Source organism: Orbicella franksi, chromosome 1 (assembly GCF_964199315.1).
Source record: "Orbicella franksi chromosome 1, jaOrbFran1.1, whole genome shotgun sequence".
Taxonomy (NCBI): domain Eukaryota; kingdom Metazoa; phylum Cnidaria; class Anthozoa; order Scleractinia; family Merulinidae; genus Orbicella; species Orbicella franksi.
In genome coordinates, this window is record NC_138145.1 from 42,212,066 (window position 1) to 42,235,020 (window position 22,955).

The 22,955-nt window shown below is 36.9% G+C and overlaps 2 protein-coding genes across 3 annotated transcripts; one reads left to right on the forward strand and one right to left on the reverse strand.

Moving 5' to 3' along the window:
- Positions 1–173: 173 nt before the first annotated feature.
- LOC145462860 (uncharacterized) lies at positions 174–13,494 on the reverse strand. Of its 2 annotated transcripts, none has more exons than XM_081446511.1 (9): positions 13,148–13,494; positions 10,347–10,503; positions 8,476–8,607; positions 7,537–7,755; positions 4,612–4,715; positions 3,798–3,954; positions 3,434–3,553; positions 2,926–2,976; positions 174–2,065 (listed from the first exon to the last, which is right to left on the reverse strand). In XM_081446511.1, exons 1-9 carry the CDS (start codon positions 13,279–13,281, stop codon positions 1,862–1,864), a joined length of 1,278 nt encoding a protein of 425 aa, XP_081302637.1. In that variant the 5' UTR covers positions 13,282–13,494; the 3' UTR covers positions 174–1,861. The 2 variants fall into 2 exon arrangements, with proteins under 2 accessions (XP_081302637.1, XP_081302629.1); XM_081446503.1 differs by lacking the exon at positions 13,148–13,494 and adding an exon at positions 10,587–12,293.
- Positions 13,495–17,523: 4,029 nt separating this feature from the next.
- Positions 17,524–22,611, forward strand: LOC145462885 (Golgi phosphoprotein 3 homolog sauron-like). Its single transcript, XM_081446535.1, has 3 exons — positions 17,524–17,901; positions 17,979–18,225; positions 19,742–22,611. The coding sequence occupies exons 1-3, from the start codon at positions 17,716–17,718 to the stop codon at positions 20,164–20,166; spliced, it is 858 nt and encodes a 285-aa protein (XP_081302661.1). The 5' UTR covers positions 17,524–17,715; the 3' UTR covers positions 20,167–22,611.
- Positions 22,612–22,955: the final 344 nt, after the last annotated feature.

A 22,955-nucleotide genomic window follows, 5' to 3' on the forward strand; every position in this document is an offset into this window, starting at 1 on the left:
ATTAAAAGAGCCTCTGAAATTTCAGATTTTTTTAAAAAAGGCATAAGATTCAACACATCTTTCTGTTCCACACCAGAGTTTTGTCATGTTTTCACTTATCTGGAATGTAGTGATATTGCCCTGTGTTCCTCAAGGGCCTGGAAACTACAAAAAATAAAACCACACAACCAGACTTTGGACAAACTTTTAAATGCGTTTAATTACTTAACTTCAATGTTAGTAGTGGATTTTCTTGATAAGTAACTGCTCTTCACCACCCCTTGCCACACCATCCTGTATTAATAATCCTTCTATGTCTAATTCCACACATGTACACTAAATTTACATTTAATTTTTTTTCCTTTAACCTGGAGGGCCTGAGCTGAAAGCATTCCAACTTTATACCCACATACAAAACAAGCTGGCACTCAGGCAATCTGACAATTAGTCATATAAATCAAATCAAAAGCATTATATTAAAACAAACTTCTATAGAATGTATATACATTATTCAGATTTTCTTTAAACAGTCATGTTTTCCTGTTTATTTTTATTTTAATAAAATTTGACCTAATGAAAATCACACTCTGTAAAATGACTCTAGCCTATATGTAGCCGTACACACCTGAAGAAAAACAGGAAGGAGGAAGCGACATTCCCTCCCTACACCTAGGCTACCACTACTCAATAATATATTATAAATTGTTACCTACAGTATTAATTAAATTAATGTACCTTGTACATTCTAAAATTTTATTTCAAGAAAGCAATCCCTCTAGCACTAAACAAAGGTTTAATTACATACAAAAACAAAAAGAGCTTTGCCTTGCCTTCTGGTCCTCTTCACAACTATTATAGAATTGACAAAACTGCACAATGATTTAAATAATGGTGGTAAAAGAGACCAGTACAAAGATGTTTAAAACCTTCATGTTAATTTAACATGTGGCAACTGGCTTGACACTTACAACATCACTCATTTTAACAAAATATTCCTGATTTTTAGAGAAATTTTATAATCCAGGAGCAAAACTAGCAAACTGAATTGAATCAAAATTTACCAAATGTTTAGGGATCTAGTAACACATCCCTGTCGAAGGCAAGCCACTAGACAAGTTATAGACATTTACAAGGAAAGTAGAAATGACGTTATGGGTTTGGAAATATGTCTGAGAAAATCATACTTCGTATAATTTATTTATGGTCAAGAAAAGCTGGTGTTGAACATAATTATAGTTACACCTGGTTCTAAATTTCTTTATTTCTGTTACACTCTGACATTTAAAGGTAACATGCATGTTGCAAATTGAGTCATCACCAACTAAACTAGTGCAGTGTAGAAGTATTCTAGTTCCATTTACAGTCAAGCCTTATCAACTGAGCCTAAATTTTACGGAGTTTCAATTATCAGGACTTTTCCATGTGGTCTGTACAATAAGCATGTCTACCTACTGTTTGAAACCACATGGTCTTAAAAGAACTAATCTGACAAATTATATACATTCTCCCGTGCCTAATAACACAAAAAGCAATATTGATGATGATGATGACAATGACACCCACAATAAAGATGATGATGATGATACACAATAGCAATGAAAACCATTGCTTCCAGTAAGTACATGTAGCACAACATAAACCTATGAAAATAAACAGTTCCCCCAAATTAACGACTGCCCTTCCTAATTTAACCTTTGCTGTTCCCCTATTTTAGCACACAAAAATTCCTACCATAACCTGTGTTCGAAATGCTACTATAGCAAATCACAGTCAAAGATGCTTATACACTAACCATTTCATTTGTTTCCTATAAATAAATTAATTTCTGTCTTTCTGCAGCTGATAATTGAGGATATAAAGCTGTTTCTACTCATACATTGTTTTAACTCTCTGGTGCAGGGGGCCTTGCTTGCAAGCTTGCAGCCAGTCGTACATTGAGCAAGTTCATCTCCTCGATTTTGCTAGCCAGTTCCTGCTGAAGTTCAGTGAGTTCCTGAACACGAGTTTCATCCAAAGCTGCAGCACTCATCTGTGATGTCAGCTCTTCTATTTTCATTTGCATTGTTTGATTTTCCATCTGCAAAGTCTAAAATAGAGAAAAAATATATACATTTTAACTGTAAAGAACAAGTAATGATTCCAATATTCATGTTTACTTAGGAACAATATAAACCATCTACAGTGAAACCTTTATTAAGCGGACACCCTTGGGACCCTCACTAGCATCCACTTAATACAGGGTGTCTGCTCTAAGCAGGTTCTAACATATTGTGCAATAATAGTTTATTAACCCTTTTGTAACTCAGTGTAACACAATGTAAAATCAAAGACTGCTCATAAGTACAATGTCCAGTCAGTCGATACATTAATCTGGAATAGCATCACTGAAATATGTTAAAGGAATCTGAGCTGAGCTTTCAGAAGTAAAAAAAACCCTTGAAGTGTCTGCTTATTGCTGGTTTTGTGCAACAAAATGGCATAATAATGGTGTCCACGTCCTTTAAACAGAGGTGTCCGCTGAATGCAGGTTTATTTTACAGTCAATGTAGGAGGAAAATTTTGAGACTCAAGCTGGTGTCCTCTTAATAGAGGGTGCCCACTTAATATGGGGTCTGCTTGACAGAGGTTTCACTGTATCAGCAGAGATCATCCAGTCTTCAGCCCATAAGTGCTCAGCACTCATCAATATACTAAGGCTTCAACTAAGGTTGGGCTCCAGTCATAGATGACTTCAGTTGCTCTTGGTTCTTATTCATAAAAGGTTTTTCTCTGGGTACTTAGCTTTCCTCTCATCCCAAAGACCATTTTCACTTTTCTATTTAAACATATCTATCTTAATTCTTTGTTTTATGTATTTCTCAAGACTTAAATTCAAAGCTCTGGATTTGCATTTGCAGTTGAAAACACTCATTCCTTAGGGGTTGCAATAACTCAGTCTTAAGCTACCTGGTTTTGATTGGTGAGTTCAGCATTTGATTGTCTCAAATTTCCCATGTCCTGCAAAATACAGAAACAGTTATTATAAATAATTCCATGTTATCATATATTGGTGTGTACATGTATGGGGAGAAGAAATACTGTTAGAGATAAAATTGAAAATATGAATGGCCAAAAGACAAAACTTCGGCAAACATTACTAATTATGATGAGCAAACAAATAAACAAACAAACAGACTCACAAGTGAGTTGACAGATAGGCAGAATGCATAGAGAAATGCAACCTTAAATGATGATTGCACTACCAAATTTTCTTTGAATAGGGCACAATTAGGTTTACTTTTTCTTTGATTGATTTTAATAACCTGTCAAGAACAGATGTCTACTGATAGAAATTAAAGTCATCTTGACGAATAGGATGCTTGAATTCAAGCAAACTAGCTCCTACTGGTAGGACTCCTTTCCCACCCATCCCCTTCCATTCCCCTCTACTCCCCCTCAAGGATGACACACCGACCTCATCTTTTTGTCTGATCATGCTCTCCAGTTGAATCACTCGGCCATCAAGGGTGAGTTTTTCTTGCTGAACGACATTAAATCTCTCACTAACTTGGTCTGACGATTCTAGCTCTTGGACCTAAGCAAAAATAAACAAAATCAGTAAATGGTTGATTCCACCATCATAACATCACTTGCTAAATGACAAACATTGCTTAACAAGGAGATTCGTTAAGAGCAAAGTGAAAGAACTTGTCAGACAATCATTTTCAGTTATGATTGATTTAGAAAACTGTCAGTGGTTTTCTAAGAAGACTACCCGTGACAGAACCCTGGAACTTAAATTGAACTGAACTATAACATGGCTGGTCTACTGTGATCACCTTTTTCCTGAGTTTGATATTTTCTTCTTTGTAGGCATTTAACTGCTTCTTCCATTCCTCGACATTTGTTGTGCTTTCTTGCAGGGCTGCTGTTAACCTTGCATTGTTATTCTTCAGTGTTTGAAGCTCTGTCTCCCATTTTTTAGCATTCGCAGAACTGCAATATCAAGTCCTTTTTCAGTTAAGGTAAAGTCTGCACTCAGGAAAAATGGCCCACCCTGCCAGAGTTAAGCCAATCTAAGTATTGCTACTTCCCCCTGGATCCGACATTGAAGCATATTCTTAGCAAATCAACGATGTCAGGTTGCACTCACTGATGATTTGGTCTGTAACATTTTAACGCATGCAACAAGCTTCCAACAAATCTACTTATTGTCTTATTAATAAGTAAATCAAGCTGCCCTACAATACATGTATCCCCATAACTGTTACATTTTGACAAATGTTTCTACAACAATCATAGCCCCAGACTTTGTTACATCATGAAAGTCATAACTAATGCAATTTTTAGATGATGGAAACACACGCTGATAGAAATTGTGTACCACAAAGTTGAACCATCTAAATTAGCCCTAACAGTTTGGTAGGTTATGACCTGAATCTGCATCAGCTTATTTATTTGTTGTGTTTTCTTTCAAACTACTTAGTCGAAATGCAGATGGTTATTTTGACTTTATCTCACCTCAGTTAAACCAATGACATAATGAGCATAAAGCAAATCACAAACAAACTGTGTAAGATCATGCAACTGGAAAGATCATGGCCACGTTCCATAAGAGTTAAGTTGAGGTTTTCTATCTTTCATTTCCCCTACCTCTGAGCTAAAGCCATCTTCAGACGGTCATTTTCATACTTCAGATGTGACTCTGTGTTTCCAATCAATTTATGGCTGATGCCAGAAGATTCCTTTGATTCTTCCTGAAAGGTACATTGTAACAAAACATAACATGTTTAATATGCTGTTGTCATCCACTTCCCACAAGCTAGAAAAGTCCATGGAATAAATACCAACCAGTTAAATACTTCAAAATCTTTGCTATTATCATGAAACAACATTATCTAAATACTTATCGCCTAAGATTTCTTAACAAGATTCGCAAATCTTCATCAAAAATTTAAACAAGCTAAAAATTTAAACTTCTTAATCATGAAACAACTATACAAACCCTTCACTCCAAAAATGCCAAGTGAAAAATAAAAGAAGTGATATACAATTTCACTATGCAAAATACTGCAAAACAAACACCACGTGAATTCTATGCTGAAACAGCTTTACTTTGAATGGTTTAACACACTAGGGTTTCTTGAACAGACTAAAATTGCCCGTCACCTTGTATCTAAGCAAATAAACAGTAACAGACAAAAACACTAGTCAGAATCTTTTGCATGAATGGTCTGACACACTAGGGTTTCATCCAGGGACAAAAAAATTTGGAACATTTTGCCGAGCATATAATAAGAACACCACATGAATATTCCACTCAATAGTTCCCATTTGAATGGTCACACACTACAATTTCAACAAAAGATTATAAAAACTGTAGCCACATTGGTTACGCCTGAAGGTTTAACTTTGGAAGTGAAAATGTTAACCTACATACATGTAGCTGACAAGTGAATTTTTGAAATTTAATTTTTGGACATAGGGAGCAATAAATTTTTAATGCACAAGTTTTGCCAAGTCATTGTGAAGCATGAACTTAATATTCATGTTAATTCACGTGTATTTATTTACTACCATCAGCCAAAATCAACTGTAACATAGAAAGTGAAGTGAAATTCGATATATGCTGTTTGTAGCTGTTAAGAACTGAGACAACTGATTAATTAAAGTGCAAGCCTACATGTAAACACAAAGCTTAAAAATGTTTTTGGTAAAAAATTGACAATTCACACTGGCAAGATAAGCATTAAGCTGTTTACAAGAAATAAGGAAAAAGCAATTTTAATATAACCAACATGAAGGTAAGCTCACATTACCTTTGATAAAATTTTCATTTTAAATGATGCTGGCAGAGATGCTTTTCTTTTCCCAAAGCCTGCCATTGTTCTCTTTCTTGAACCATTATGGCTTGTTCAATATTGCCAAATGCTTATTTAACAGAATCATCCATATTTACACAATGCAGTTTGGATGTTAGATCTTAAGTGAAGTGATAACAAATATCAATTGTTATTTACAAATGATGCACAACTAATTCTTTGTTGAACCACTTACTTAATAAAATTAATAATAAGTCATTTGTCAAAATATGAAAAATGCTATTGGCCTCCTGTGAGCAAAGTACACCTAAACAGAATTTGATGACATTCCCTTCACTTATTAGCATTATTTTACTTTGAAGACAAGATTTATCCATTCAGGACATAAATCACTTAAAAGGCACAAATTCACCAAGACAACATTATTTTATATACCGGTAACAGTCACCAAATATTATTTCTGTGATAATACAGTTTAACATGCTTGAATGATTAATTGTCCAATTTCACATGGAAAGATTTGCTGCCAATATTTAACAGCTAAAGCTAATTGAAACTACAACAAACAATGAACTGAGTGAAGAATGTTTATTTATTGTCTTAAGGTTTTTTTTTTTATTAATTTCACCTAAAACATTCTAAGAATATATATATGCATCTTTGAGGATAATTATTGTCAAAAATTACTTTGCAAAATTTGCTGACCACTTTTACAACCTAAGAAGGAAAAAATAACATACAGCTTGACAATGTATCTTAAAAATATGCTTTTCGCAATAGTATTGTTCAAAAGGTTTCTTGACCTACATTTCACTCATTACAAGAACAATTCCCGAATACAGGCCAACCATCCTGCTAATATTGTCATTGACAACACTAATGCTACACTATTAAGTAGTAAAATCAAGTATCAAAACTCTCCAAAGTAAAATGTGAACAAGCGTAACTTCAGTGCAACAGGGAGCGACAACAATTGTTGCATAACTCTACACGGTTAAGCTGTGCTGATACAGTTTTTGCAATGTTGTCTAAACAGTTCCATTGTTAGTTATGCATGACCATGAACAGGCCAATAAATGGCACCGTTTTATGAGGAAAAGAAAACAATATAATGCCAATATATCACATATATTTAACGTCGGACCTCTCCACAACAGCCATCTTGGGGACAAAGGGAAGTGGCCGTTGGAGCAAGGTGGCCATTATGGGGACGTAGGAGTGTAATATAACAATTATTGCTTGTTTTGGGGGATGCAACATATTTTTAAAAAATGCTTTCTGCAGCATAGAAATAAAAAACACAATCAAAATACTTTTAACTGACACCAAACAGAAACGGAGGCCAAAAACACAAGGTACAAATCAAGTTTTGTGTTCTTTTACTATAAAAAAAAATTGTTTACACCATTCATCGGTTAGTGACTAACTGGCCATTGTTAAGAAGTTATTTTTGGCAGTTAAGACATACTCTGGTGGCCGTTGCTGTTGTGTAGAGGTGCCCATTGTAAAGAGAAGTTATAATTAGAGTGAATGTATGGACCGTCAACCAAGACAAAAAAGTGGCTGTAGTAGAGAGGTGTTCCTTAATGGAGGTTCAACTGTATTTAGTAACCCACAGTATTCACAAATTGTACTATGTCTCTTTTTGCTAGTTCTTGACACTTTCAAATGAATACAGATTGTCTTCACTTCAGACTTGAATCATCAAAGGATTAACCAAAAAGAAAAACAAAAAAAAAAACATTTGTGTATGTACCTCTCCACTGCTTGCCGAGGAGTTACTTTTGAGTGACGATGTTTTGTGTCCAACACTGGGTGTATTGAGAGGAGAGTCTGTTGTACCATTCACTGCTCCACTTGATGTGCCATTCGTAGTTATAGCATTCACGCCTGTTGCAGATGAATTGGAGTTTCCACTGCTGGTACTACCAGCTGTCCGGGTGGAACCCTTAGCTTCCTTAAATTTGTCTGCAAACTAATTTCCCGAAGAATGTCAAGTGATTTCAGTTGTTTTTTAATGAATCGCAATATACTGTGCCAGAGGAAAGGCTGAATTCTCTTAAATCTCTGGCATGAAGAAATTACCATTATTATTACAGCCTCCTTAAGGTACACAAAGTACTTATGACTTGTTAAAAAGTTAAAACTAAAAAGGTCAAATGCTTTTATTTGTTGTTGTTGTTCCTTACCTGTTAAGGTCAAATACTGAGCACTTTCAAATATTTGTACCTTGCTCCAATCTCCAATTTCCTGAACCTATCCAGTACAATTCCCAGCCCCTCCCAACCCTCTGTCTTTCCAACCTAATGTTGACTATAACAAGTTAGGTCTCACATTACACAGGATATAAAACACAACACCAGCTGCTCACTTATATTGGTTAAGTACATTGTAAATGAAACAATTTTTATCGTAAACAGATATTACATACAAAACATCAACCTTTACATTCAGGGTACCACATGCTGGAGATGAAAAGCACTTTTTCAAATATAAGGTAGTCAAGAGTTCAAAATGATTTACTGAATGATTGTAAGTATGAGACCTCAGAGTCTCTCTTCTTCCCAGATTGGGGTGGGGAGGGGGCGGGGCAGAAAACCTGGGAATAAGATTGTATGTATAACTAGATTTAGGTGTACACCTGACGTGTCACATGGCTGCATGGCGAGAACTCAAGATTTGTTTTATTGCCAACCTTATTGAGTTCAGCTTCAGATGCAAATCCCAATCCAAACACAGTGTTAGCCCTGGCATCTGACCACTGGCCAAACTTCTGTGATGTCTTCGTGAATGTCATGTTCGGCACAATGGTGCTGTTGACAATTGCCTGTCACAATAACAACAACACGTGAAAATTTAGTGAATCTTGTCTTCTCTGGGATATACATTGTGTGAGGCCAAGTTGGTTTAAAACCAGAGCAAAACCACTTCTACTAAGGAATTAGAAGACAATCCATAATTCTGTTCTTAGATACTAGTTCCCTATCCACTTTACCCAGGACTAGGCTGATTAACAGGTAGATTCTGGATCGAGAGGTCTGGGTTCCAGTATCATTAGTATTCTTGGTACAAATCTTGTCCAGCAGAGAGTTGAAATTATTCTTACTACCCTTAATAATAGACCATTTCCAAGTTGCCTTTTGCCTCTGTGTCAAAACAAGTCTTCGTGCAAAACTATTCATATGAAAATAAGTTCCGCCAGGTTCATTTTCATGCAAATCAAACTTATTTTCATAAGAAAGGTTTTGCACAAAGACTTGTTTTGAAACAGACTGAGGCTTCCAGCTAAGGCATGAGTAGTTCTTGAGACAAAGGTCAGCTTTTATTTTCGGAACAAATATATCAAGGTATGTCAGTAATTTTTACTATAGATCATCCAGTTATCAAGGATTAATATGTGTTGCAACAGGTTTTCATCAAAATACTATAACACAAAAATAACAGCTTTTATTTTTGAGCAACTCAAGAGGTACATTGTCTCATGAGTGCTTCAAATGTATAACCTTATTTTGTTTATTGTTAAGCAACGACGTTAAAATTGGCAACCATGTGGCTTGCAGACAATAACTGCTTAAATATTAATAGAAGCTGCAAAGTTATCAAGAGTAGAGTGAACATGTACCAACTTTATATAGGAAACAGTTTATACACGTATCTGTTTTCCACGTTCAAATGAGCGCTTATATCCGCCATATTAAGTATTGCTGTTTGAATAACTTTAAAATTAGTCGCGTAAAATTCAAATTAGCCAAAAAAACCCGAGTGACCGACATGACTACCTTAAGAACAATGAACTTGATTATAATGCTTTCAAAATTGCGTTCGAGAGTCAAGAGCGCGTAATAATGTTTGAATGCCTTGATGAACGCTTCGACGAATTCGATAATTGCTGAATTTCACAGTGTTCCAATTATCTCCGAGAGCAACGATACAAAAATGTATTTTTTTTTTTAAATAAACATTTTCTTTGCAGGCAAATGGGGTTTATTTTCTTAAAGATAAGTGAAAAAATTCCAAACAGTCCGGCTACAACCTGTTAGCAGGTCTTTGTTTGACCTGGTGTCAAATATAATATATTGATACAGTTTAGGAATGCATCAAATTCGATTTGAGGGACAAATGGTAAATATCCATAATTATTACTGCTTACTGCGATCGAAAGTTTATTTCAAGAAATACTACATGTATTTCAGTCGTTCTTAAAACAAGTTTTTGGTCCAAAAATATTATGTTTGACAGCAGACAAGGTAAAACACTTTAGGTTTTGGCTAGAAGCCATATCAAGACATTGCGACTGAAATGGTTTCCTCCATAACAGGAAAATACAACACGATTTCAGCTCCTAAACTTCCTGCCACAGAATTTCACCACAAGCAACCTATAACAAAGTCTAAGTACAATTTCACGCGTTAAGTGAGAAAAGTAGAAAGGATTAGTAAAAAGTTTGAGATTAGCGAGAACACAACGCGATTTAAGCTTCTATTTAACGAATAAATTGCGAAGTTAGCGAATTCGATTCAACCACATTTCCAGTCCCCCATGTCATAAAAAGAGTTTCTTTCCTACCTTTGCGCCATCGACGGATATGATGCGATGAGTTTCCTTGTTCGGATCATAATAAAAGGACACTGTTACAGCCTGTTTAGAGCAAGGAAGCCAGCTCTTTTTGGTGCTTGGGTCGATTTGAAAGACGTGTGCTCTGGTCGAATACACCGGCTGTTCCCTGCCGAGGAATACATTAATTAGAAATCAAAAACTGCTCCTGTTTCAATTATGATTGCATTCTAAAACAAAACGACAGTTTACCCCATCGATAAATATGCTATTTTTACGCTAGAAATATCCGTTCCAAGACCGGGTTTACTCAAGGATATTTCATCTTTTGTGTCAACTCTTCGCACTTTGCTCATAACCGTGTCTAGGTAACCACGCCAGGCTTGGATATCCACAATTTCATGTTGATTACGTCGTTTTGTCCAACATATTATTGGTCGAGTATTTAACAACATTTAGCATAGAAAAACCTAAAAATGACAAAGATATCATGAAAAAGAAAATATATCTATGATATGCATAATCAGCAGGTTTTATTTCGTTTGCTAGGACATTCCAAACACCAAATTTAATGCATTGGCACCAAATATTCTTGAGATTGTCGCGACAACCAGCTTATTTCAGGTTATTTACTTTTGCCGAATGTCGCCTTTGAATGTTAAAGGAAATACTGCGCTTTAAAGACTTTAGGATAGTAAACCCAGAGGAAGTTGTTATAAATTATAATTCATTTCAGACACTCTCTGGCCAAATTCCACGATTAATGACCAGTTTTAATTTCATACAGTTCAATTTGTCCAAAAAATACAGAAACAAAGCCTTCTCCACTTACTTTTACCAAGAGGGACGAGTTTTCTTTTCAAATTTAAAGATTTTTAAGGGGACGCATATCGTAAGATAAGGGCTTTTGACAAAAAAATATCATGGTAAAACCCGAGCTGTCGAACTTCCCTGAGAAATATTATACACGGAAAGAGGAAGCAGTGCTAATACCATCTAGGAATAAACCTAGTCCGAGCACAAAAAGGAAATAACACATTATCAAGGCAAATAAGTTAATACGTCTTCTCCTCTTGAGACTTCTGTTGGTCACCTCTAGAGACTATCAGAAGCTTATATCAATAAATTAAGCTTTTATATATTCATACATTTTATTTTCATAATGGGTTGACTAGCACGTATGGTTCGTCAGTTCCCTTCTAGTCTACCTCACTGCCTTCTTATGTACTAAGATTTTTTTTTATTAATGTGGTTATTACAATTATTATTAATAATATTATTATTTTGTAATATCGTTTAGGATTTTTTTCTTTGTTATATAATCGCAGTGAAAATTGAATAAATCAATAAAGGCGACAGAAATTTCTACAGGATACAAGAAATTACAGCAAACACCCAAAATTGCTTTGCTCGTCTAGCAATTGTTTTGGCTGCACTACATTTTAGTTTCAAAAGTTTTCATTTCAGTTCACTGTGAGCTTCATGGCTGCGTCCGAAATAACTGAAACGAAAGTCAGCTTTAAGTCCATAAAACAATGCCCTTGTGTTTCTTACATAGGTGCTCATATCATTCACACAGTATCTCACACCTACGTATGAAAGCATTCAAAAAAAAAAAAAACGCTTCCAAAATAAGACTGAATGCTAAATGTAGTTGGAGTGTCGTGCTCGATGGTTCTTGATAAAGATAAAATTTAAATATAGCGCTAATTCAGCCCGACAATGTGGTGCACTGTGTAGTATATATCTGCTAATATCTGCTTTTAGTATAAATCTACTAGCGTTCTATCACAAACGTCGTTCTCTGATTAGCTACGCTACTCAGTGAGTAGCCAAGTAGTATGCGCTTGTTAACAAAATGACGGCCGCTTCTTTGTGTTTTCGAGGTGTCTGTGAAGAGGATTTAGATAAAGTTTTGAACGAATAGTAGATTTATACTAAAACATTTAGATTATTCGCTCTCGAGCTCATAATCTAATTATTAGATTAGAAAATAGCCCAAAGAAAATACGCTCGCGGATTGGTTTAAAATCGTGCTTCCATCTGACAATTAGATTATGAGCGCGAGATTTCTATGAGGTGATAGCTCGGCCGAATCAACTACCACCTCATAGAAATTGAGAGCGAATAATCGAATCTTTTTAGTAGAATTCTAACTGAAATTTGCTTCGAATATCGATTCCAATTATTTCTGGTCTTGCAGCATTTGCATTACTGTTCGAGTAGAATTCTACTAAAAATGGATAGAAACACAGTACATGTTTTCTATTTCTTAATAATAAGTTAAGCTATAGTTAGAAAATACTGTTCTTATGCCGGACTGGCTATTGATAATTCATGGTGAATTAAAGGGAGTGTATTATATAAGTACTGCTGGTATACAATCGATAGGTTTTTCAAAAGTTTTATATATCAGCTATGTTGGTAAAATGAATACTAGGTCGACTAAAATAGAGGTAAATGTAATTAGATAGAACAGTGGTTAAAAGTTTCCCAGGGTGATCTTTTGCCGTCTAAATAAGAAGCTGGCTTTTGTAAATCAGCTAAGCTCCTAGCCGGTGAAGCGGAACAACATGGAGACGTGTTGAAAGATATGTAGAATGAGTAGTAGTCTTGAAACAAATGGTCGAGTTAGTCAGCGAAAGTGGCGTTCTAGATCTAGCATGTATATTTAATTGCTACCAAAGGAACTACAAGAACAAACAAAAAACCGGTAGCAAAAACGCAACTCATTAAAACTCTTCTTAAAATACCACAAGTTTAGTAAGTGGTTCTAACTTAACTAGACATTACCCTCAACTGTCAACACTTACTCTGTCTTTCGAGCATCACTTTGGCCCTCCATGTCTACCCCATTCACATCAATAAATCCGCTAGGTGGATCAAACACAACATCCAACGGTTCTTTATGCGAAATACTCAAGCGGGAACGGACTTGTTTGAACATTATGACGTTCCAGCCGGTTTCTTTGTAAAGCTTGGATCATTGACGGCGATAAAAGCAAACAGTCTTTTTGTTGATGTGTCCGTAAACAGAGCTAATTGTCAATCACTTTCTAATATCAGTGAAATGATACTCTAGTGATTTGGAAGCTATCACAAGTTTCGAAGACTTTTTATGAAGTTTTCAAGCATGAAGTATAAAAGTCATCCGTTTGTACTCCTGTACTGCAGGAAAACACTCAAACGTGCCTTAAAACAGTAAATATCACGACAAAGTCATTGAACCAATGGAATTCCTTTGTTATAGGAATAAAAGAAATTTCGCAATTTACACCTTCAATTACCATATCACAAAAATTATTGTAAGCAAATACTTCAAGACCGGAAAAAGCTTACTGTTTAAAGGTTGTGGATCGCAAGCGCTATAGTCAAGAACTTCACGTGTGATAAAATATAACCGTCACTTTTGCTTTTCCAGAGTGTTACGGCAATGCAAGTCGTGTTTATTTTTGTCTCAAATGAGATTATATAGAGAATGACATAAGAGGTTTCCAGAGAGACCAACCGCTGAAACAAAGATTCGCAGAAACGTGCTCTTGATGTTCCTTTTCACTGGTTTACTTATTAAAGTGAAACAACTTTTGACAGCTTTTGACATCTTTCAGTTGGGTTCCAAACTTCTCCGCCAATCACAGGCTTCAAAATCGCACGTGCAACATTCATCTACAGGCGGTTTTTCGCCAAGTGTGTAAAAAGGAAAACATCACAACAAGATTTTCACCGTACGTTGATGTTAGTGACATGTCAAAACTAGGTAAAAAAAGAAGAAAACTTAACAGACTGTCTGCAATGTTTCTCCAAAAATGATTTACCACAGTTTTTGTTTGTAGAAAGCTCGTGACTCTGTCCTGACCAGAGGAAAAGCTCGAAGACGTTTACAGGTAGGCGTAGAAGGATTCTTTATTTTATAAGACAAAAGTATTGTGAACCATACTTGACCTGTAAAATGGAACTTCTGTGGTGAATTTTTTCAGTAAAAGCAGTGAAATCTGCTGGGGTTTAAACAGCTATAGTCAAACAGCTGAACACACCAAAAAAGCGTTTTTGGTGGCTGCGGGTTCAAGTTACAGCCTATAGCATGGTCAATAGTTACCAGTGAAGAGTTATTTTCTTTTTTTTATGCATTCAATAAGATAGATTAAGGCGCACCGATTCAGAATATCCTGGAGAACATGTCTAAATAGGCCATTTTTTGCCACACCTAAACAATCCTGTAAATTAGGAGCAAAGTAGGATTAAAAAACCACAACACTCTTTAGACCACTTGACCCGGGTGTTGTTTCTAGTGGTTGGATAATCAGATCACGTCCGTTAGATCCCCGGGGTCTCTTCTTCTTATAAATTCATTTCGTGTCACGTACAGTCATCGAAGCAAAATCAAAGTGGTTGAACTAGTTCGTTGGTTTTTCAGCGCTTTCAGTATTTAGAAGGGTCCTGTTTACACCAATACCCTTTCACAGCGAGTACAATTTTATATTTCGTTTTCATCATTTGAAACGCATTAAGCTATCAGGATCAAACACCTCTCGAGGACTGACAGATCAAACGACAATTCAAACTATGGTTTGATAGTTAAGTCTTGTAAAATGTTATCGACATCTACCGAGTGTGTTTTCATCAAATTCACAGCGGCTCAGAGTTGGCCAGAAAGTTGAGGAGAGTTGAGTCTTGTTTCGAGTGATAATGTATGATACCCACTTTTGTCTCTCAACTCTTTCCATAGTATACAGAGAAACTAAACACAAGAAGACTCTTGTCCAAACATTCGTCCATTCCTGTTTTACCGATTTATTTCGGCTTTTTAGATATATCTGCCGTGCAAATATAATACATCAGTAGTCCATTAAACCGAACCAAACCAAAGAAAACGAGAACACCAAAAATTAAACTTGACTGGAAAAAAGAGTAACTGGGTTAAGAGAGACGGAGATGACAGAGCTGGAACACTACTTTAGCAAGAGAAATGGACTCACCTCGATCTTATAAACAGACCCATGTTTGCTACGGACTCGCATGTGTGGCCAGTTCAACTTTTAAACAACACGTGACTCGTCTTCTCGTTTCAGTTCCTCCGGCAAAATCACCTGAGCCGGACAAACCTCGGACAAACCCACTAAGCAGATGCGAGGGTTGGCTCATTCTCCAGCCGTGAGTGTTTCGGTGCGCCCGCGATGGAGAGGATCCACCGCTGAGATCAGTAAGATCCGTGTAATTAAGAAATAAACTTAGGAGTAATCATAGATTAGGGAGTGTGTTCGATTAGTGACCACAGTGCGGTTGTTACCCCAAGGAAAGACATGAAACGCTGGTCAATGAATTGTGCAACATCTTGTTTTCAGGCACAAAAACCCTATTTTCTCGATAAAGCACACCCAGTGTAAATTTATTTCAACCTGGCGGATCCGGCGCTTTTTTGTCGATTTTTGACTCGTGAGGTTTACATTCAAGGCTTTAATCATGGGTGTTTTTCGTTATATTTAATTTTGATAGCTATATTAATATATTCAACTCGCGGGAACTCGAAGGAAAGAGAGGAGAAAGACGTGAGGCTCCTTTTTTTCTTGTCATTTGTCTTGTCCGGCTGACAATAATTTCTAGCTCTTTCCATCACTTCTACTCGGATTAATCAATAATACCACTCTTTGTCATGTGATCCTACAATAACGGTCCGCAAATGGCCAATCATTGCTTAATAGCTACGCTACAACCTGTTAAAACACCCTTAATTTTAGCTTTAAGTGACGTGTTGTGATAATCATGATAAGATGCAAATTTTTTCGAAAATTCAAGATGGCTTTTTTCACTAGTCTGACATCAGTCCTAGCTTTTGGACATCAATCGATTTCTTTTTTTTAAAGCATGGTACTGGCCATGCGGTTGAATGTTTAAATGTTTAGGCTGGCGTTGTCCAGCCACATTTATTCTTTTGCTTTTCGAGACACCAATCTTGACACTTTGTCTCCTTGCACCCCGAAACACGTGATGTGGCAACGCGTGTTTCGGGGCGCAAGTGAGTTCAAAGTACGGAACTTAGTAATATAGTGAACGGGTCATTTTGCAATTTATGTGCGTTGGCTGTTGGGCTGGCGTTACATATCTTCGCTACACAGTGCTGATGAGCCCCAAGAAGGGCGATACAGCTGTCCATTGTTGCGATCCTACTTTATCGGTTCTTGTCATGTTGGTGTCTCGAAACGTTTTCCACGTAGTATCAGCCTTGCAGTCTATTGTTTGTCTTTAATTTACTTCACTCCATATATTTCTCACGAAATGGGAGGACTGCTTATGTAAAACGGAAGTACAAATCGCTTTCAGGGGGGAACACCCATGTGAAATGGTTGGGGATATTTGTCGCAAGATTTAAATTAAACCTCAAAAGGAGGCGTGGCTCCAGCTTTAATTGAGCCACCCCCGAAAAGATACTAGTTTTAAACGGGCATGACAGCGTTTTTTGATTATTTCATCGAGTGAAGAATACCTTGACAGCTAAAAATAGTGGCGTTTCGTCTTGGACACTCTGAGTGAGACCAAAATCAGTGATTTACACTCCTGAGCGAGGCGACGAACATCCCCGAAATTTTTTAAATGCAAGTCTTCCCCTGGAATCGCTTTGAAAATCTTCAAAATTTATCCTTTGACAATCGACCGATTTTGATGTATTAAAATTCAGCCATAGACCTCAATATGGACTATAATAGACCTCAGCACGAGGCTCTGGGGAATAAACTCTACAAACGCTGTAGTTATTCCCCAGAGCCTCGTACTGGGGTCTATTATGTTAGGCTCATTTTGATATATCGAAATTGGTCTATTGAATTGAATGATTTACTTATTTGTTGTTGTAGATTGTTCGGGCATTTTCACCGCTTACTCTGTAAAGTAAATACGAACCAAAAAGACTCGGCAACCTTTTGTTTCCAAGCGTAGCATGGACACGTTTGAATTGTAGATTTCAGAAGTAAGTGTACACAAACTGTACCTTATTTGATCAGCTTCGAGTTTTTGCCAGTTTTCGTTGTCTAGTGCGGTTAAAAAGTACTTGAAGCAAGTTCGAAAATCACGCAGTTCATTCATTTCTTTATATGAAATAGTTCTCGACAATAAAATATAACAATCCTCATTTTCTTCTTGAGAAATAAGGGGCGCCTTAGCAATCTAGTGAAGCTCTAAAAAAATGCGATTTCAAATCAAGCAAAAGAGGGTCGGGTGGGAGGAGGGGTCGGTCACCGCTTTGACCACTTACCCATGGGCCAGTTCGATCGGTGTCTATTGTAAACCGGCCAACACGGCCATCTTGGTAAAATAGCAGGGAAATTTATGGTTGTTTTGTCGCTGCTGTTCTTCATCCTTTCTTAGTCAGTTCTTCTCTTGTCTTACGATGGCAACGAGAAGAACCGGGCAGTTAGTTCAGCGTAGTACTGCGACTGGTGGAATATCACCAGAAGACAATCCCGACATCGAAGGCAACGAAGGTTACGAAAGCGACGAGGAATCTGGTGATAGGAAAGAGACGAGACTCACTCTTATGGAAGAAGTGCTACTGCTGGGGCTGAAAGACAAAGAGGTAAGGATTTCTTGCTTGCATTTGACGTAGATCTATGTAGTTATCTGTTTAATGGACGTTTTCCCTTCTCTAATTAGGGTTACACGTCGTTTTGGAATGATTGCATCTCATCGGGGCTGCGCGGGTGTATGATAATCGAACTGGGCCTGAGAGGGCGAATCGAACTGGAGAAAACCGGAATGCGACGAAAGAGCTTGCTGAACAGGCGAGTTCTGTACAAGAATGATAACTTGACAGGCGATGTATTACTGGATGAAGCCTTGAAGCACATCAAAGAGACTGAACCACCAGATACAGCGCAGAACTGGATTGAACTGTTGAGTGGTAAGTGAGTACTTCACGTCGAACGTAACACGGTGACAAATTATTAATGCCATCTGTGACCACTTTTATTTGCTGGTCATGACTTAAATCTAGCTCTGCGAAGTGCATTTGCTCTTGCCTTATTCTATTCTACGTTTCAAAAACCGCTTTTAAAGTCCAAAGCTACCAAGGTTACTTTTCTAGCGATAAATTTGCAATGATCAAGGGCAGATGTAACGTGTCGTATGGAAAATCAAATTCCTTCATTCGTGTTTACATCAAGCCGAAAGTCGTTCACAGAAAAGTATATATAACGAGGTTTTAGTGGTTAAATATTCCGTTTTAGCGCCTGATTTAAGGTGTTTTGCGCGGATGATCAGAATTTTTTTAGGCCTTATGGAAATGAGTTCGGTAGGCCTTGGAGACCATCGGGACCAGAAACGTGTCACTTCTTAGCGTACTGTTTTCGACGATACATATTCAGCTGGAATAAATTGTTTGAGTTCTTATTCAGCAAAAACTTGAACTTCGGAAGTGTGATGTCTGTGTTTTGCAGCTGATGTTCTTAAGTTGAGATTGATAAACTAAAATGAATCCATTTAACATTTTGTCTTCAACACGACGAATAATATAAACAACATGGGCCATTAATTATTGTTACTGTGTTGGCTGAAGTTATACAATTCTGGGCCAATCGTGTTTTGTGGTACAAACAAAGTATTGGAAGAATAAAAATCAAAATCATTTTAGGGAAAAGCAACTGGATTCCACTAAGAAAAAACGGTATTTTGTTTCAAGAAGTTATCGTTAATCAGGCTGGCATAGCTAGAACCAGAGTTCTTTATTTTTATTCCTTCCCACCTCCCCCCTAGCCTAGCCTGGCACAGGCCAGCAATTTCTTTTTCCCAGTATGCCTGTGCCATTGACAAAAATAATCTTCTCAAGAACTTCTTAACATTATTTTACTGTAAACATGTTGAGATTCTTAAACGAGCTGAGTAGAATTTTATATTTCTTTATTTGTGCTATCGAGGAGAATCTCCACTGCACATTTGGCCTATGACATTTCTGTCCCTTCAAATTCTGCAAGGGAAAAAGCCCTAGCTAACCACCAAGGGGAAAGGCTTTTAGCCAGATGGCCGTCCAGGCTTCCTGTGGATGGCCACTTCTTAAAGAAAATTGTTTTATTTTTCATATGTTGCCTTGAAAATAATATTATTTGTTTGAGCAGGTCCTATAGCACATGTTGGATGCCTGCTTTTTAAATCCTGGCTAAAAGTCTGCAAGGGGGTGACTGGTTGTTAGGACCTGTGTTTGCTACTACTATGTGTCAGACCTGTACATTGCACTCTGTACTACCTGAGATTGTCTCACTATTTTTTCCCACTCCAGGTGGTCTCTAGTGATACTATACTTCCATCTTCTGCTTCTTATTGGAAAGAGGGCTCAGCTAAATCATTTAATTACAGTGCCCATTGTATGTCTGAACTAGCTTGTTCCTCCTTAAGCACACTCTTAAACTGATGTTTTTTTGTAGGTGAGACCTGGAACCCCCTGAAGTTAAGGTATCAGCTTAGAAATGTCCGTGAACGTCTTGCCAAGAATCTAGTGGAAAAGGGTGTTCTTACAACCGAGAAACAGAATTTCCTCTTATTCGACATGACAACGCATCCTCTTGTTGATAGCGTGTCCAAACAGAGAGTAGTGCGCAAAGTTCAAGATGCTGTTTTATCGAAATGGGTAAATGATCCTAACAGAATGGACAAGAGGACATTGTCTCTCATCTATCTTGCACACTCTTCTGATGTGTTAGAGAACGCATTTGCTCCACTCTCTGACGATGATTATGAACTAGCCATGAAAAGGGTGCGAGATCTCCTAGATCTGGAACCTGAAGAGCAAGCACAGAAACCAAATGCCAACGAGGTCATGTGGTGTGTCATCTCGGCATTCATTAAATAAAGGGCCAGTGTTACATTAGGTAGGAATTAGCCAGTTAATTATCACTATACACAGGCAATGACGTCAATGACATATCAAGTATGTGTAAATGCACAACCTGTTTGAACTTGCGGTTAGGATAAGCACTCACTGTTACAAAATGATATTGGTTAAAGCTAGGTACATGTAGTATCACTTTTGTATAATTATTAGAAGCCGAGAATATATAACCTTCTCTTAGCGTATTGTATTGAAGACCCCAGACGCACAAAGAAATTAAGTTTTCATATGAAAACAGAGATTTTTTTTTCTGAAAATTGACTTAAGAGGAAGATTATTCCAGCTGTGGGATTTTTTTGTGAAATCATGGCAACACTGACGGTGATGATGAGAGGCTGTCATTTGAATAAAGTCTGATGTCAAGGTTTGGTTATTCTTCCATGGTCTTTTTTTAAATCTTCATTTCTTGCTATAAGAGGACATTAAATCTCTGCTTTCAAAAATGCGCTGTTTGGAAAACAATTTGAGTGAACACAATTATTGTTTTTCTTAGGTTTTTGCCACTTTCATGACTGGACAGAGTGCCAAAAACTTGTGAGATCTCTGTTTTATGTGAAAGCATCATATGGTATTGGCTGGGCTAGGCTTACCTTTTGGCAGGTTCTTTTAGGATCACTTATCCATCCTGTCTTTGCAATCTGCCATACAGGGCTCAATGTATTGTTACGTGTTTTTTCACTCACAATTAGATCTTACATCAACTTAATAGGAATGGCAATTTAATTGCAACATTTTGTTTAACCCAGGCAAATGTTTCCTACTATAGCACAGATCAAATTAGCCACAGGAACTTGTGCACATTTGCTGCACTGATAGTCGTACTAGTCTAATCAATACAGCGATAGACAGATCTAATGTTGAATCAATGGCCACTGGGCGAGTTACTTTGTCAGTTTACCATCCTGTTGTCATACTACACTCATCAATATAGGACATACAGTTGGTACATATTTTTTGCACAATCCACTGTCTTCTTAGCACAAAAAGCCTATTAGGGCAATATATATTTTTCTAGCTTTGGTTAGTGGTTGTTTGTCTCACAGTGTTGATGAGCGATTTACTTATTGTTTACAAATGGTGTTAGGATGTGAGTTACTGGTACCCTCATTCCTTCAATTTTAAGTCCAAAAGTGAAAGCCCTGAAAGCCTTGACAGCCTGTCAAATGGTGCTTGAATGTCCTTGAAACTCCTATCGGTCTCACTCAAACTGTTAAAGATCTCATTTGTAATATATCTCTGGTATTTCTGGTGAAAAGTGTAATAATAAGAATGACTCAAAAATTTTGTGTAGAAGTACAGATTTTTAAAGTAATGTGGCTTGTGAAAACTAAATGTAGGTTCTTTATTTTTTGGTCTGACAAAAAGGAATATCATGGCCTGAGTTGTTGACATGCGAGGATTGTTAAAAATAAGAATAACTGTAATATGTACCGGTTTCCAGTAGCTAGCAAGAAAGTGGGTGGTCAAGGAGACCAACAGGAATGCTGGATGATTATTTGAGTTAGAGGTTAAAGTTAGTTATGCGGTCATGTTTATTTAAGTGCAATTCAGAATTGTATAAACCTCAAAAGTAAATGTTCTATGGATTGGTTTAATGGTACTTAAGAAGTTAAAGGGGCACTGAAGAGAATGTTTGTTGTCATAAATGTAAAGAACATTCTCTCTAAACCTGAAAAGCTTATTACAGACAGAGTATGGGGACGATATCTGCAATTATCCGGGTTTAGAGATTGATGTAATTTCTCATACTTTGCTCATTCTAAGTGGAAGGAGCAGATGCAAAATAAGAAAGGTGGTTCTCTTAAAATACAAGCTTTTAAAATCGTAATTTCAGGCAATTTACTTTTGTGACCTTGTGACTTGATATACACTTGTAATTGCAATAACTGACGACCTGGAAGCTAAGATAGGAGTAGAAACATAGATTTTATCATTTTTTCCACTGTTAATGAAAATACCTGTGCTGTATTTCCTCAATTAAGTACTCGCATAGAATCATGCAATTTCGAATATAAACACATTACTCTTTTTAGAAAAGATGTCAAAATGATTGTATAAAGAGAAAAGAGAATGACTCCCAATTTTCTTGCCAAAAATAGTTGCTGTTTTAAAGATAAAGCTGACTCAATAAAGCTGATTGATAACAGAACTTGGCATTTGGAAATAAGCATCCAAAGTGGGGCTTAATCAAGGAAATACATCATGCTCCATAAATTGTAATTTTACTTGTTTTTGATCTGTGATCAGAAACAATTCTGCAAGTTAGCTGTTGTCAGTAGTTGCAAATAGCATTCCATTGTGTCAGAATTGAAGCCAGTTTTGTACAGTAACTGTCAGCAGTAATACTGTTAAGGTAAGGGTATTTTACAGTGGTAATGTAGACTCAATAAAAGATTTCATGTTGTATATTCATTCAAAAAGCACAAAATTCAACAATACTAAAAATGCAGGTACATGGTAATACACAAAGCTGAGAGATCAGGCTCTTTTGGTAGAATAACGTGCGCATTACGAGGTTCAAAACAAGGTTCAGACCTCCACAGAGGGTTACTGGAAATTCTGACTGGGAGGGGTGGGGATGGAGTGTTAAGGCATTGAACCCACAGTGGATACTTTCTGGAGCAGCACATTCTTGCCAAGTTTTGTCAAGATTCTTACACAGTCCTCAACACTGTTCAGTCGCCTTTTTGAATTTAACTTCTTTTGTGGATTGTGTTATTTCTGGGCGAAAAAGCAAGCTAAATTTTTTC